This window comes from Mytilus edulis, chromosome 12 (assembly GCF_963676685.1).
Source record: "Mytilus edulis chromosome 12, xbMytEdul2.2, whole genome shotgun sequence".
Classification (NCBI taxonomy): domain Eukaryota; kingdom Metazoa; phylum Mollusca; class Bivalvia; order Mytilida; family Mytilidae; genus Mytilus; species Mytilus edulis.
In genome coordinates, this window is record NC_092355.1 from 33,371,517 (window position 1) to 33,387,837 (window position 16,321).

Below are 16,321 nucleotides of genomic sequence, written 5' to 3' on the forward strand. Positions count from 1 at the left end.
ATTATTTTTCGCGTCTCATATCATGGTGTTTAGATCGCAAGAACCACAACTATTATACCTCCATAGAGAAGACAATTATTTTTCGCGTTTATCTACATGTAAACTACGATTATACTACTTTAATATATAGAGACTCTCTGTATTCTGTCAGGGACTTTCTATGTTAGTATGTTAGTATAGAAAGTCGGCCCTGATTATGTCTACTGTTTTCTTTGAAATGTTTACTTATTAAGGGGTCATACCACTTGCATATATATTAAAATAAGAAAACCGTGCTCAACTTCATCTATACCTCGACCAAAAACTTTAACCTGAAGCGGGACAGACACGGACGGACTGACGAACAAACGAACGGATGTACAGACTAGAAAACAAAATGGCCATAAATGGGGCATACAAATTTATTGTTGAAAGGGAAAATTGTGATTTGGCAAAAATGAAAGAAAGGTAAAGATTAGAAGTAGGAAGGACCTTTTTCGGGGCGTCGGGATCGGTTGTTTTTAAGCTCGGGATTTGGGGATTGATCCTTACGGGATCCGGGAATATATTTTTCGGGATTTCGGGATATGCATTTCTTTAAATTCTGTTTCTTGCGATTTTATGGTTTTAAGCCCGGGATTTCGGGATCATGACCCCTCCGACCACCCCTCAAATTAGCCTTAGTCATTTATAAATACATGACTCATATCCAACCATTGGCATGTTAATAAGGCTCTCAAAAGAAAAAAAAAACACTGATAGATTGTCCTAGATGCATATTTTATAGACTAATAATGGTCTATATAAAAGCAGTTACATTTACTTCATGTTTGAAACACAGGGACTCGGTTAGCAGATTAACATTTTGTTAATCAATGTTTTTTTATATTTTTTTTTAGTATTTCCTGTCTATTTGTATTACTTTATTAACGTATTTGACGATGCAATCGATCTTTCTTTGTTTTCTAGCAATGTGCACTTTACTATCCATATCCGTATACTGAAATACTAAAAAAAAATATAAAAAACATTGATTAACAAAATTTTAATCTGCTAACCGAGTCCCTGTGGTTTGAAACGGTGCAAATTGTTAATTTGATTTAACTTTTACCAAAAGAAGCATTGTAGCAAAGGAGAAGAATAATTATGGTCTTAGGCCAGTCACAAGAGAAATAATTTAATTTAACGGAACGGAAACAAATATCGGACTCTTGAAAAAGGGAGAGGGCTTTTGATACCTTTTATGAAATTCTCCATACATAATATCTTTTACAAAAAATCATCCTACAACTGTCCACAAGCTGTATATGCCCGCGATTTCGCGGATGTGTTCTAGTAAATATAGAATTTAAGGCAGATAGTTGTACAGTGATGTTGCACTCCTTGAATGATGCACTGTTAATTTAACATTTTACGTTAGAACATCAAATGTATATTAAATTAAAGTTTAATAATGTTTCTTAATAACAATCGTTAGTTATATGATGGTCTACTGATAACAATAATTGCCTTTGCCACTTAGTCTTGAGGGATTGAAATCGTGATGTCCAGCTTGCTGAAATATTTTTTGGAAGCCCTTCCTTTGTGAAATCAAGCTTACAACACATTGCACATTCTAGAAATCGTTATTTGTTTATGAATTTATAATTGTCTACAATGTAAATTACTAGCAAAACTTCCTGGTCTAGAATAGTCATCATTGATTCTGCATAATTAATTGAACGTTGTATGATATACAACACATGTGTAACATTGATGTAATGTGTGACTAAAGTGCAACATCTACCTACACCTTTTATTTATTTTAAGTGAAATATTTTTTAATGTTACATTTAATATATAGACAAACTGAATAATAGGATTTTTTTAAAATTAAACAGAAAAAAGTTTGTACGATAAAAAGTATTTGGTGAGATTTAAACAGTTAATTTAATTTGTTGTTAAAAAATAGTTAGTTTTAAAAATCAATTATGATAATCGCACTCGATGATAAAATGACGAAAAAAAAACTCAGAGACGTTAAGAAAATATTATAAGAGTATGTTTTATACATGTGAGGATTACTAAAGAGTTGCTGATACTTGTATTCAAATTCATCAGTACGAAAGGAGTAAAAAAGCATCGTTTACAAATTTATATTTTTCATGAGAGAAAAACGGTGGTAACAATCCAAATCTACTCGACAATGCCCCCACCTTTTTTTCCAGAAAAGAAGGGAAAATATCATAATCCGACCAAAGTGGCGACTTTTGATTTTTGATGAGGAAAACTAATTAGTAATACATTTTCAAGCGACGGACTAACCGTTATATCTTAATGTTGAAATAGCTAATGGATATTGTTACTTTGAGGGATTCATATCGTTAAATGTTTTTAATTGCAGATATTTTTCTGTACCAAAAAAATGTTTAATTGATAAATAGGTCAAGAGTTTACCTCTACCTAGTTTAAAAGAATTTTCTCTAAATTCTTTCAAATGATTACGAAAACTTGCATAAAAATTGATATTTACTCCTCTGTCATCGCTTTACTTTATCATGTGTCATTGGAATTTTTGTATGCTAATTTATCCGTTGCAAAATCGTAAATTCAAAAACAAATTTGTACGTTAATCAATAAAATTCAGAAAAACCTCCCTGTAATACTTTAGATGTTAATCCTAGTTCGAGGGATCATGCAATTTTCAAATTTAGTAACTTCCCTCTCAGGACAATATTCTTCAAAAACGTGTATCTGTTTCTCCATTATTAAATCAAAGCGTAATTTGAGGATTAATGTTATATAAAACTCCATCCATGTCAGGACAAGGACATCGTGTGATAGTTTTGAAAAAAAAATGAATTTCAAATATTACCTGTAAAACTAGGTGTTATAACATGTATAAGGTTATCATTTATTTTGATCACTAACTGAAATCATTTGTTTATCTTAATATATAATCGTTATCACGATATTGGAATAAAGTACTAAGAATATTACTAATTGACTATCCTGTAGTGCATAGTGGTATATCAAAGACACGACATTGGGTGTTGTGCTCTATGACTTTCACAGTGGTATATCAAAGGCACGGAATTAGGTGTTGTGCTTTATGACCTTCACAGTGGTATATTAAAGGCACAGAATTATGTGTTGTGCTCTATGACGTTCACAGCGGTATATCAAAGGCACAGCATTAGGTGTTGTGCTATATGACGTTCACAGTGGTATATCAAAGGCACAGCACTAGGTGTTGTGCTCTATGACGCTCAGAGTTGTATATCAAAGACACGGCATTAGGTGTTGTGCTATATGACGTGCACAGTGGTATATAAAAGACTAGACATTAGGTGTTGTGCTCTATGCCGTTCACAGTGGTATATCAAACTTTTAGTGAAATAAAGTATCTGAAGTTAAACAAAAAAAGAAGAAAAGTATAGTAGTATTGCAATTACGATCATTATGGTTGTATCTGTGCAAAGGAATGATACCCTTCTAAATAACTATGTACTTGTACAACTTGTTTTTTTCGTCTGTGCTTGTTTATTATTTTAGTTCTTTTTAAAGCAATTGAAATCTTGATATTGATATATCTCGGGCAATGAAAGTCGATATTGTAGTGCCAGGTTTCAACTCCTGTTTCTATGATTAAAATGTTGTCGTTTGGTGCAGTATATTGTATTTATATATCATTTCTTAGTTTGTACATACATCAGATCATTAGTCAAATTGTTCAACATGATTTGTCATTTCGGTGTCTTTTATAGCGGACGAGAGGTTTTACTCATTGTTGAAGGGCGTATCCTGGCCTATAGTTGTTATTTGTTTTTAACTTTTGGCATTCGGTCTGTTGTGGGAGTTGTCTCATTGATAATCATACCACATCTTGTTATTTTAATGTTATGCATTCACTGTTTGATACCTTGATGTCAATTTAAACTAAGTGTAGTTCATGTATTATTATCAATGACAATGTTTCAGCACCCTATCATGTCGAATTGTTGGCACATATGTATGTTTGCGCTCAGCGTATACCATGTATCGAATGCAGGAGGTAAGTTTCATTTTATATATGACTGACCTTATTGGTAACAATCGTCACAATACATCGCAATAATTAACATATACTGCGATATTTACTGATTATGTTTATACAAATGAGTCTTATAAAACCATATCGTGCAGTTTGGGTCATAGTGTCCCTGATAACATAGCTGATGTGAATTTTCAAGCTATGAATACATTCATGTAATCTTGTCTAAGCAAATAAAATATACATGTATATTAAATACAAAATATAAATATTAAAGTATCACCATGATTTTATAATGAAATTGTATACGACTATCAGAATAGTTTTCCATTTGTTTAGATACCTAACATTTTGAGTTTTCTTCGGAGTTCTGTATTTCGTAATGTGATTTGAATTTTCATGAGGTCATATCTGTTGCTTCTGTATGTTAACATGTGTCAAGGCATTTTCATTTTGTATTGTATGCATTGAAGTCAGAAAAAAAAAATTATCCGGAGTAGACACATACTAAATACAATTGTTTGTTCTTTAACGAACTTACTCGTAAATGTGAGGCCTCGAATGGGAGATGCGGAGGGAACACAGATTTAAGTTGTCATGACATGTTTGGTGCAAGATGGGTAAACAAAGGCAAATGCTGTGGTAAAAGACTATGTTGTGTATGTAAGTATGTAAGCATTGTAAGTGCAATTGCTGTATACCATCGAAATAAACTGGATACAAATTAGTTTAAAATACAAAAGGGGAAGATTTGGATGTTGCTAACAAGTTTCATCGTTACATATTATATATGTGACTGTCCTCAGACAGGAGCCTGTAAATTATTGATTGGCGTTTTTTGCTATTTATCGAATTTGTTTTTGCATTTATTATCCTATCTGTAAAATCAAGCCTATAGTCTTTTTTTCGTTTGAATTGTTTTCCATTTTTATCAATTTTAGACCCTTACATTGTAGCTGCTCATTGTGCGATATGAGTTTTGTTCATTGATGTAAAACCGTACGTTGACATATAGTCGATTAAGTTTACGCTATTTCGTCCTTTATGAAAACTTTGTTTTTGTCAAAACTATTAAATCTTCTTATTCCTTTGAATTTCTTTTGGAAACTATGATTGCAGTATATAGTGATAGTATACGGCCGTTGTATTAACATTCAGGTATTATCTACTTTTACACAAAAAAAAGGTTTAATGGATTTGATAAAGATCAGATGATTATATTAACAAGTCTTGATGTTCTTACAAAGACGCTTCGTATTTAACGTAGACGTCGATGCCCCCTGATATTGACCGAGGGCTGATAATACATGCGATATGAAAAATGACATGTTATGATCTTTTTATCATATGCTTCAACAGTAGAGAAAAATAACAGATTCATATATTGATCCTTTTACGTGGTTCCCGAAGTTTAAAGAGTAAAAAAGTTCACGGCCGTCGGGCCCAAAATTAAATATGAAACCTTTCTATCATATGCCTCAGAGAGAGAGAAAAAAAACCATTTTAATATGGACGAATCGGCAAAAAAATAACTCAACAATATACCTAATGATCATTGTTTGGAAAAGTCAACTTTTTAAAGAAACTTTCTAAATTATGTTTCAGAAAAACTTAAAAAATGCATTTATTAAATAATTTGTGTGTTTTTTTTTATTTTTATTTTTTATTATTTCAAACAATATACTTTCCAGTATTCAAATAATTGTTTTGTACACTACTTTGTAATGTTTTCACTGAAAACGTAGCCTTGAGGTGTATTTTCCGGAATTGGCCGAGTATTACCGGAATGCCATGTGATAACGTTACGGAAAGGCATGTGATAACAATCGAAGCATGTGATAAACTTTTCATATCAGCCCGCTAAGCACCAATTCGAAAAATATGGAAAATACTTTAATTTAATGCTATTATCATACGGTAAAAATCATATGTTATTTAGTCTAAGTATATGATAATAACTAGTATTTACTGTAAGATATATATTGCAGTTCAATGCGAGGATATACAGATTCAAAACGGGATCGCCAATCTACACAGTACAGGTGTTAGTTCTACTGCAACTTTTTCTTGTGAAACTGGGTATCGGTTACTTGGAAACAAGTCACTCACTTGTGCACAAATTGGAAGGGGTGAATACATGCCTATATGCTTTGGTACGGACTTTGTTAAATATATTATAGTGTACGTAGTATGAATCTATGCACCTTCAAAAACTCAGAACATAGTTGACTAACATGACTAACACCTAACTATATCTGAGAGTCTTTAGTTCACAGAAGCAAACCCTTCTAATGTAGAAAATGGTGGATTGAACCTGGTTTTAAAACTCGCTAAACCTCTCACTTCTATGACAGTCAGTGTTGTATTAAATATAATATGATAGATACATGTAAACACGTACTAAGCTATAAGGATATATTCATGGAATAAATCAATCATTAGTATGCAAGTCAATTAAAAATGTTATGTTTAGTTAACAATGTTTAAATATCTAATATACAAAAGAAGATTTGGTATGTCTCGACAACAGACCAAATGACACAGAAATTCAGCCTTTATAAGATGTATTTACATTTCATGTCGTCAAATATAAAAACATCCTTTGAGTTTCTCAGAAAACAGACAAAACTTGCTCATGTATTGTTAAAACTAGAAAATGAAAACGAATTTAATTCATTGTAAAAAAAACAACAATCTTTCATATCTTGATTCTATAGCATGTCCAGAGACTATCGTTAGCTTTGGTGGATCAACATACACATTCAGGTGTGGATATCATACCTGGGATAAAGCAAAGGTATTGTTGTATATATGTTAACCATCCGCAATGGGGGTCTTTGGGTAGTATGCTTGTGTATTGCTGGAGAATTTGTGTCCCATCTGTAATTTGTATTTCATATATGATGATGTCCTGTGCTCAATAACCAAGATTTCAATGCATCGTATGCATACCAGAGCTCTTTTGATTTTTGATATGGTTAAATACTAGGTAAAGGATGCTAAGGCCTGTTTTACACATGTTTAATTTTTACTCAGCAAAGACACAATGTCTTCAAATTATGATCCTCAATTCCCCATTTTGAAACTGTAGTATAGCCTCTGACCCCATCGTATGGAGTTAACATATCTCAATTGACATTTACGCTCGTGTTTGCAGTTTACTAACTTGGTAAGCATGAATGTACTTTACAAAAACACAAAGATAAACCACGCAAGTAGCGTATCAGTCAACCAGTTTTTGATGGTGACCGTTAAACATGCTTAGTGTTGATTTCAGTCGCACTTTTTGATAACCCGGTGTGCATCAAAATTAGCACTTTAAACAAGACAGATATCAATTTGGAATCGATAAAGATACATCCCTCGTTGATTGTTTGATTTCCTTCAACAAATTAAATGTTTACAACACATATTCATGAGGGGTCTAGTTTTGAAATGAGGAGATAATCGATCTTTGTATGAGAATATTAATGTAAGCTATTTACCAAATCATTAACACGTTATCTCAAAGTATGTTTGTTATCGATTATAGCATATACAGACGATGGGTGAACATGTGCAGACAAATAATATAAACTATTGATAATAAATGCCTTTGATAAGCTGGGTATTGTCTGTTGTAGGCTTACTGTGAAATTCAAGGCGGAAATCTGACATCAATTGAAACTAAGGAGGAAAATGATTTTTTAAAATATGTAGCTACATTGATACTGATGTCAGGAGAAACCCAACAGAGTAAGTGTTTTACAGCTGTTCAGTTTTATATAATCACTTTTCATTGATTTTTTTTTTCAGAATTCAAAATACTTTTGAGAATGTTGTGGTTTAGAACACAAGTGTTTATTTGCATAATGGCGTTTTGATTGTTTTTAGCATACACAATGTTACATGCGCTTAATAACGACTCTACACCAATACATACAAACATAAACGAAATACAAAATCAAAAAGTTTGTTTCGAACGGTCATTTTCTGGTTAATATTTAAAAGAAATTATTTTTTATTTTTTGAGTCATAAGAAATATGTGAAATGTTTGACTTCGCTGACAGTGATCAATGATACCTACAGTATGAATCGCTCATTAACACACACGTACAAATTGCAATACACCGGCAAATTTCACTCACATTAATTTCACGTGAATTTAAATGCATGTGAAGTTCATTTCAAATGAGCTTATACATTTCTTTAACCTCAAGCTTATAGGTTGCACTTTGTAAATACAGCTGTTTCTCAAAACACGCCTCTTTTGGGGAGTATTGAATATTCATAGAAAATAATTTTGTTTACGCACTGGTTCCCAGTTATGCTCTCTGTGTTCCATCTCACAGAGACATAACTTGGGAATGTTACCAGTAAATATACATGTGCATATTGTTTACATTAAAATCTGTGGTAACCTTTCATTCGAGGTAGGGGTAGTTAAGAAAATTAGTGTTAGTTTAAACTCTGAGAAGTCCAGGGCATACAAATGCTGAAAATATGCCGCACAGCCCTATATTTTGACCTTTGAAAAAAATTGTGATGCATATGAACTTTCAATTCTAAGATAAGATTATTTTTAAAACTTCATAGTAAAAGTGGTACAGTTTAAACCGTGAAAGGAGTTCCTATGGGAAATTGCATTGTCAATATTAACAGAAATGCAACCTATACATGTAACTCGCGTGAAATCAGTTCAAGTTTTTCAAATAAATAAAATTTTACTAATTCAATTAAAATCATGAAAAATACCTTTTTTTGTTTGTTTGGCAAAGTTCAAGTGAAATTCACTTGAAAACAAGTTTACATTAAATTCACATGTATAAGCTCGTTTTAGGTGAATGGAATGTGAAATTTTTGACATGAATTTCACATGAGCAATACTTTCCTGTCTTATACATAAAATGTAGCATAGTGGAATCAAACAGACATTATTATTATTATTATTCGCAAGGAAATAATCATATTATTAGACATCACAGTACACAATGAAGATTAAGTGAGTTTCACGTGATTTTCATGTATACAATGTAGGTATTCGTAATACATTTTTTGTGCTCGTTGAATTCATATCAATTGACACCACTGGCATTATAAAAGTTATACTTAGTATTGCACTCACTGAAATCATATCACTTTACCAAGACAAAAAAAACCGAATATTTAACAACTGGGGTCGTGTATTACATGCTTCACAAATACTATATCTTAATACCAATTATTTTGTCTAACTTTTAATATTAGAAATATTCAAAAAGTATCGATGTCTTTTATAAGCTGATGTCCATGTATACTCTTCATATGCATTGTAAGGTTGCTGTCCATATAAAGAGTATACATGTAGTCTTATGTGTCAGTGTCACATGTTTAAGTTGATAACAATAATGAATGTTTGACAGACGATAAAACTCAAGGCTATTTTAGGTAGTCGGGGGGTCAATCACGAATAATCAATGCATTGTATACCTACTTCATCAGATTTTTATCTCACAAAGATCGACATTAAATCGTTCAATTTGTTCGTAGAAATGCATGTTCATGATTTCTTTCAATTTACGAATGACTTTCTTGATTAATAAATCCTTTTTTTCATAACAATAATCTTGTCAATATACTTAAAGTATGTTCTGTGTGACGTTGATGTTATTTCGATTTAGATTTGTACTAAGAAAATAAATCAATGTCAACTAATGAATATTGCATTTTTAGATCGTTGGTGGATAGGTCTAATACAGAAAGACAGAAAGACCGAAGGCCCGTTTGAATGGATGTCTGGTCATCCCCTGTCATACACTGATTGGTCTCAAGGTCCACCCAGTCAACCTGATGATACTACTTTTATTATTGGATTTGGAACTGAATCGGACTGTACTTCCTTATCTCCTGATAACTCTTTTCAATGGGCGGATGATGATTGCAGTATAGTTTATTTCAGCCAAATATGTGAATTTCGGTCAGTATTCATACATATGTCTAAATAACATACAACTTCTACAGTATCGAAACCCTCGCATCCTTTAATTTATTTCACTTTTATCAACATCGTCCTTTTAAAGCACTTTATACCATTGTATTTTCACAAATTTCTTAAATACGATATCACTAGATAATTAATGACCATAATTTATTTTCAGTTGGTGGGTGAGAAATTATCTGCTACAAACTTATTATATTAAAATGTTTGTGGTACAGGATAGGCGTTCATGAGCATTTGTATGATGTGGAATGTCGACTTCAATCCCTTCAATCCCTCTCTGAAATTAATATACAAGTCCGTGAATTTTCTTTTAGGAAATAACAAACAACGAACATAAATTTAAAGAAAAGGTCTACAAACACCATGACAAATCAAACACATTTGTGATAGAATGTCTGCATATGTTTACTTTTTAACACATTACATGAAATTTTCAGAAAACAGCCATAAGATTGATTGATGATTAAAACATGGTTATGAAATGATTTTTTTTTTTAATATTTTATCCCGTTTTATGCTTTATGCTTACTCATTGTCCAACATGACTGGTATCTTTATGTCGCTGTCAAGTGCTTCCTCTCCTCAAATAAGTGAACACATGTTTTATATTTATATATTGATTTTATATTTCGTATTTTACTCATTTAGTAATGTAAGCTAGTTTAATTTATTAGATATACTGATGCATATTGAAGCATTTTTTTCTGTTTGTAGATATCAGTAGCGGTCTTTGACAGTACAATGTGCCATTCTGATGAAATTAAATAAAACAATAAGCAAAGCCAATGTCGTACATATCTGTTTCTTTTTTGCATCCCGATATGCTTTTAAGGTTTTATATCTTATAATTTAATTTTAGTTTCAACAGTTTTACTGACTAGTGTCTTATATCCATGTGTCGATTTACACAAATACGATACTTGTATTATCGGAGACATTAAACATGTCTGGCTCGATATTGAGTTATTGCAATTTCTTGAGATTAGTTTGTTCGCATTTTCAATTTTCTTTGTTATCGATTTATGACCATAGAATCTGACAGGTAAACATAAACAAAGGGAAAAAAAAGCATGAATACAAAACTTATTCGATATCATCGAACAATATATATAAGATGTAGCATGGGTGCAAATGAGACAACTACCAATCAAACTAAAAATTTGTAGAAGTAAACCATTTAAGATCAGAGTACGGGGTTTGAAAATTCCTTGTTTAATTTTAACATTCATCAACAATATTATACAGAGTTAGTTTCCTATAACTGTCAATGTTCTGGGAAATTTGTGTTCGACTCTTTTCCTGTACTAACTTGATGTGACAAAATAAAGGCAACAGTAGTATATCGTGTTCGAAATTTATAAATCGATTGAGAAAAAAAACAAATCCGGGTTACAAATACAAACTAAAACTGAGGCAGACACATCAATTATAAGAGAACTACAACACAACAGAAACACAGCATTAAAATGTAACAAACACAGCAACGAACTTTAATATAACAATGACCATATTTCTGACTTGGCACAGAACATTTAAAAAAATGGTGGGTTGAACCTGGTTTAGTGACCAAACCTCCCTCTGTTATGACAATGCTAAATATAACATTAAAATGACAATATTACATAATATCACTACGATACAAATAAATGGGAGAACATATAGGACCGAGAAACACACGAATATCAGCTAACAAAAGGTGCCAGTTGAAAATAGTATACGCCAGATGTCAACACAAGACTAACCAGTGATCCTTTGATGAAAAAAGTTCGAAAGCCCAAAAAAGTTGAAGAGGATTGAGGATCAAAAGTTCCAAAAAGTTGTGCCAAATATGGCTAGGATTGTCTGCCTGGGATAAGAACATTCTTATTAGTTAGAATAATTCATACATTTGCAAACAGTACATTTTTTTCATAAAATGACCTTAACCAGCATATGAAAATAGACAGCAGTCTTAGCCAAATCGATAAACGCACAACTATTCATGTAGGTGACGTCTCATTTGAATTTCTAAAATAGGATATGATTAGGATATAATTCAAGGTTAGGTTTGTAATGTTGATATAACATTGATTAATAACAATGAAAATTACAATACTAATTAATATCAAATTGTGGTAGTAATTAGGTAATTAATTTATTATATAGCTATGTCGGTATTTCTTCTATATCAAACTGTAAATAAAATATATAGTATAAATTTAGTTGAACTAAACTAAAATTTTATTAATGAACTGGGTGATTAATTATCTCTACCATAACACACGAATACAACAGATAAATAAATAGATTTACAACTACAAACGATAAGACATTTGACAAATTCCGATGAAAATAACAAATATTACATCAAACTTAAATACACCAATTTCGGATAGAAAAGTACCGTCACGCGTCTTATATCTCACTCATCAAAACAGTCACAATCGGGAAAAAGTCACGTTTGGTAATTAAAAGATCAGACGACGTAATGACAAGCCAAAATCTAACACGTTGTAAAATGTCCTTAGTTAGTTTGGACAAAAACACATTGTATGGCTCAACCAATTCGTGATGGTTTCCGTAAAATTTACCGAGTGTCATTTTTTTCTGTCCTCCTGGAGCAGTTTTTGCGTTAGGAGCATACACCTGTATATGAAGTTCTTATAGAGATTTCTTACAATTTGACGCCTGACGAATCATACGTAAGACTCGTTTTAGGGATTTTTTATTTTGACATATTTAGATAAAAGTCAAGGAACCTCGGACCACCACACTTATTTAAGAAGATTTATTTTAGATATATAGGATTTCGGGACGTACGATAAGTTAAAATATAATACCACCAGGGTAGTCAGAAGAAAAAAAAAGTTCATAAAAACTACAAAAAAGTGCTCCAATCCCCCTCCCCACTCTTAAAATTACAATGTTGCATTGTTAAACCTAAGAAAAAATCAAAGGAATTACATTGTCTTCTTCCCTTTATACAGAAAAAAAATAAAAACACAAATACTTCCTTAATTCAATATTTGCAACGCCAAAATAATGAAATGAAGAAAAAAAAAGATGATCTTCATACTATGCCATATTCTGCTATATGATACACCGGAGTTAGGTTCTCCTATTTAAACCGTTTGTTTAGCGTAAACTTGCGTTTTGCCTACAGTACTGAACATCCATGAACTATATGCCACTGGACGTTGAGCGACAACTACGCGTCTATCTTCCAAGCATGTGTACTGTTAAATCGTCATTATAAAATCCACAATATATATGATGCAAATTTGTAGATTTATTATCTTGATATACATTTAGGTGTTTAAATGTATATGTAAATGAACCAAACAATCTACATGTGTATAATTAGCTGATCTATAAATAAAACTCAAGGGCAGATTTAGGAGGGATTCGCACAAAAGTACCTCTACTTAACAGACACATTCCTAGCCTCCAATTCTAAATTATTTTTTTTTAATTTATTATATACAATTAAGTCAGATGGAGAAAGAGAACGAGACGGTTTAATTTTCTAAAACACCCAAATTTTTCGTTTTTGCTTTGAGTGTAAGGGAACAATTTACCTCCGAATAGGGTTATGCTTTTTTCCTTTAAAAATAATCTGATTCCCTATTTGACCAAAGAAAATATTGTGGTCATGCAGATTACAAACAAAAAATTCTGAATCCAGATTTTCCCTTTACCCTATAGTGTTAAAATTTTGTAAAATAAATAAATTGATTGATAGCGTCGAAAAACTAAGAGAAGAAAAAAACATAACCCCTCCTCTTTTGAAGTTCAATGATAGCTCCCATAACTTGTTTGTTTCTATTCTTTTTTTGCCCCATTTTATACTTGTTTAACAGTGTGAACTTTGTAACGTTCATATTAAACTGAATTTGCAATTAAAGTTATAGTTTCACCTTTGTCGACTGCGATCACAAGAGTTACATAACCTTTAATTAACATTAACAATATTAACATTAATAGAAAAAAAAAATGATCACAAAATCTAGATTTATTTCACATTACTTTTTCAAAACAATGTAGCATCATTGTTTATCAAATCTCGATATTCCACGTTGACAATTTGCTGATAATGTAAAATAAAAAAAAAATGTGAATCTTGTCTTAAATTTAGACTAACGTACTTCAACAATGCCATTAAAATTTTAATTGTGAAACTCGTGCTTAAACTATTCCCGCGGAAATGTGTGTACTCGTGGTAACGTATCGGACGTAAGTGTATTTGACACTATTTTTTCTTATGTTGAAAGCTTATTATCATAGATTTTCGTGTGAAGTCGTCCATCTGTGTCAATATTGAGGAAAAAATCAAAATATGATGCAGTCCTTGTAGTATCAGTTGTATCCTTAATTTTAAGTTCACTGGGATATATAAGATGTATGTATTGACTGAAATGTGGCTTATTCAATGAAAGGCATCAATAATATATCGGAAAGAAACTTATAGAATTTCGCAAGGTGTTTTTTTTTTTTTTTTGTCTTTTAGAAGGTTCTAAATGAATTCTGCTTCATACGAGTACATCAAATTGGAATACCGACTGTCTGTTTAAATATAAATCCTCTAACCTCAACTAATATATTGTCGCTAAAAAAAAGTCCAGCATTTTGATAATATCATCTTCAGTATATTTTCTGGTAGATTCAATGTGTTTCTTCACAAAATATGAATTATTATTATATAATTCTTATATCATTTGCATATCTATAAATACTTGAATTGGATTGGTCAAGAAGAATTTTTCTCTTGGTTTACACTTCGATAAACCATGTTTCCGAAACTACTTTTGTAGTTTATTCATGCGCGATACACATTCTTGCAGCGATACTGGGATTTTCAGCAAGTTGAGATTATAAAACAATTGCATGACAGTTGTTTCTATTCTAATGCATATATAACCCAAAAAAAAGGATTAAAATAAATGCACTAAAGCTTCGAAAATGTATAAAAATAAAATTTAAATAAAATTCCGGGAAATTTCACGAATGATTTGGCGAATGTACGTCATGGCAAGACACGACGTCATACGATTGAAAACTTTCAGACGAAAGATTATTTCGTTACTTGTACGCTTCAAATTCGGATAGTATCTAATTAAAATGAAGTTTTTGAGGTAGGTGCTAGTTCATTTTAGATTCTGTTGCATTTATCGAACATTTAAGTTTTTATAGAAAGTCAAGATGGCGGCGTACTTCTTAGTTACGACATGACATTGTGCATCTGATGGTACATATAGTAGCCATCAAAGCAATGATGTAAATTAATATTCGCGTATGTTTGGCTGAAGAATTATAAGGATTAAACACATTTTTTCTAGAGGTTATTGATGTGTAAACCGGGTCTCTAACTCACAAACTTGACATAAAAGTCCTTCGGACTTTTATTCAGTTTGTGAGTTAACCGCCCCGGTTTACACATCAATAACCTCTAGAAAAAATGTGTTTAATCCTATAGTAAATGATGTTAAAGAATATGTAGAATTACCAGTAGTTCTATGTATTCCAAGTTATGTAGTGAGACATGCAAATAATTGATTTTACATATGAAGACAATATCATTTGAGGTTTTATCTGCTAGAACAATGGTATATTTGTCAGGCAAAGAGGATGAAGCATCCACAACATCCAGATTCTTGAAAGGGTTATTAACTCTTGTGTTCATAGTACATCGTAGTTTTTGCATGCGCTTCTGAATGCATGATCGAATAGCTTTGATCCATTCCGACAAAGTGTCCAGTTCTGGTTCGTCTGGTTCGCTCTTTACCCATTTTATTGCATAGTCCTCAACTGCAACCATCAGAAATCTAAAGGTTTTTGTTCAGTTGATGGCTGGAGAATTCTATATTTTGGTCTCTTGGCTAACAACTCTCTTAGTTGTTCATTGGTAATGATGAAAAGATCACCAGTTATAACATGTCCAGCTGGACTGTAATTGTATTGCGACGGTGCACATGAGCAATTCGGAGGCTTATATTTCACATCTTTGAGGTTAAAGGCCTCTAAAACCCTCTTGTAGTTGAAAGTCTTGGTTGCAATATACTTGGTGTCAGTATAAGAAATAACAGGTGTAGCTTTATTTTTGTTTAAGTAATCAGATATAGTTTTTTGTACAGATTTCTGATGGAAAATATTGTTTATATTTACAGCATCTAAACCTTTATAGGCGAACCTTTTGACTTGATTGTAGACCTTTTAGTGAAATGAACTGAATTTCTTTCAATACTCTTTATTTCAAGCATTACTGTCGATACACAATTATTGATATATTAGAAGACATAATACAGCGATTCGAGTAAAATGTCTCCAAAAGCTTTGTCTTTTTCGAATTTGGATAATTTATACATCTCGTTCCCTAAGAGTTCGAATGTTCAAG

The 16,321-nt window shown here is 31.8% G+C and overlaps 1 protein-coding gene across 1 annotated transcript; it reads left to right on the plus strand.

Annotated features, from left to right (window-relative positions):
• Window positions 1–4,450: 4,450 nt before the first annotated feature.
• Window positions 4,451–10,738, plus strand: LOC139498299 (echinoidin-like). Its single transcript, XM_071286667.1, has 6 exons — window positions 4,451–4,654; window positions 5,980–6,144; window positions 6,709–6,788; window positions 7,615–7,726; window positions 9,684–9,927; window positions 10,666–10,738. The coding sequence occupies exons 1-6, from the start codon at window positions 4,594–4,596 to the stop codon at window positions 10,673–10,675; spliced, it is 672 nt and encodes a 223-aa protein (XP_071142768.1). The 5' UTR covers window positions 4,451–4,593; the 3' UTR covers window positions 10,676–10,738.
• Window positions 10,739–16,321: the final 5,583 nt, after the last annotated feature.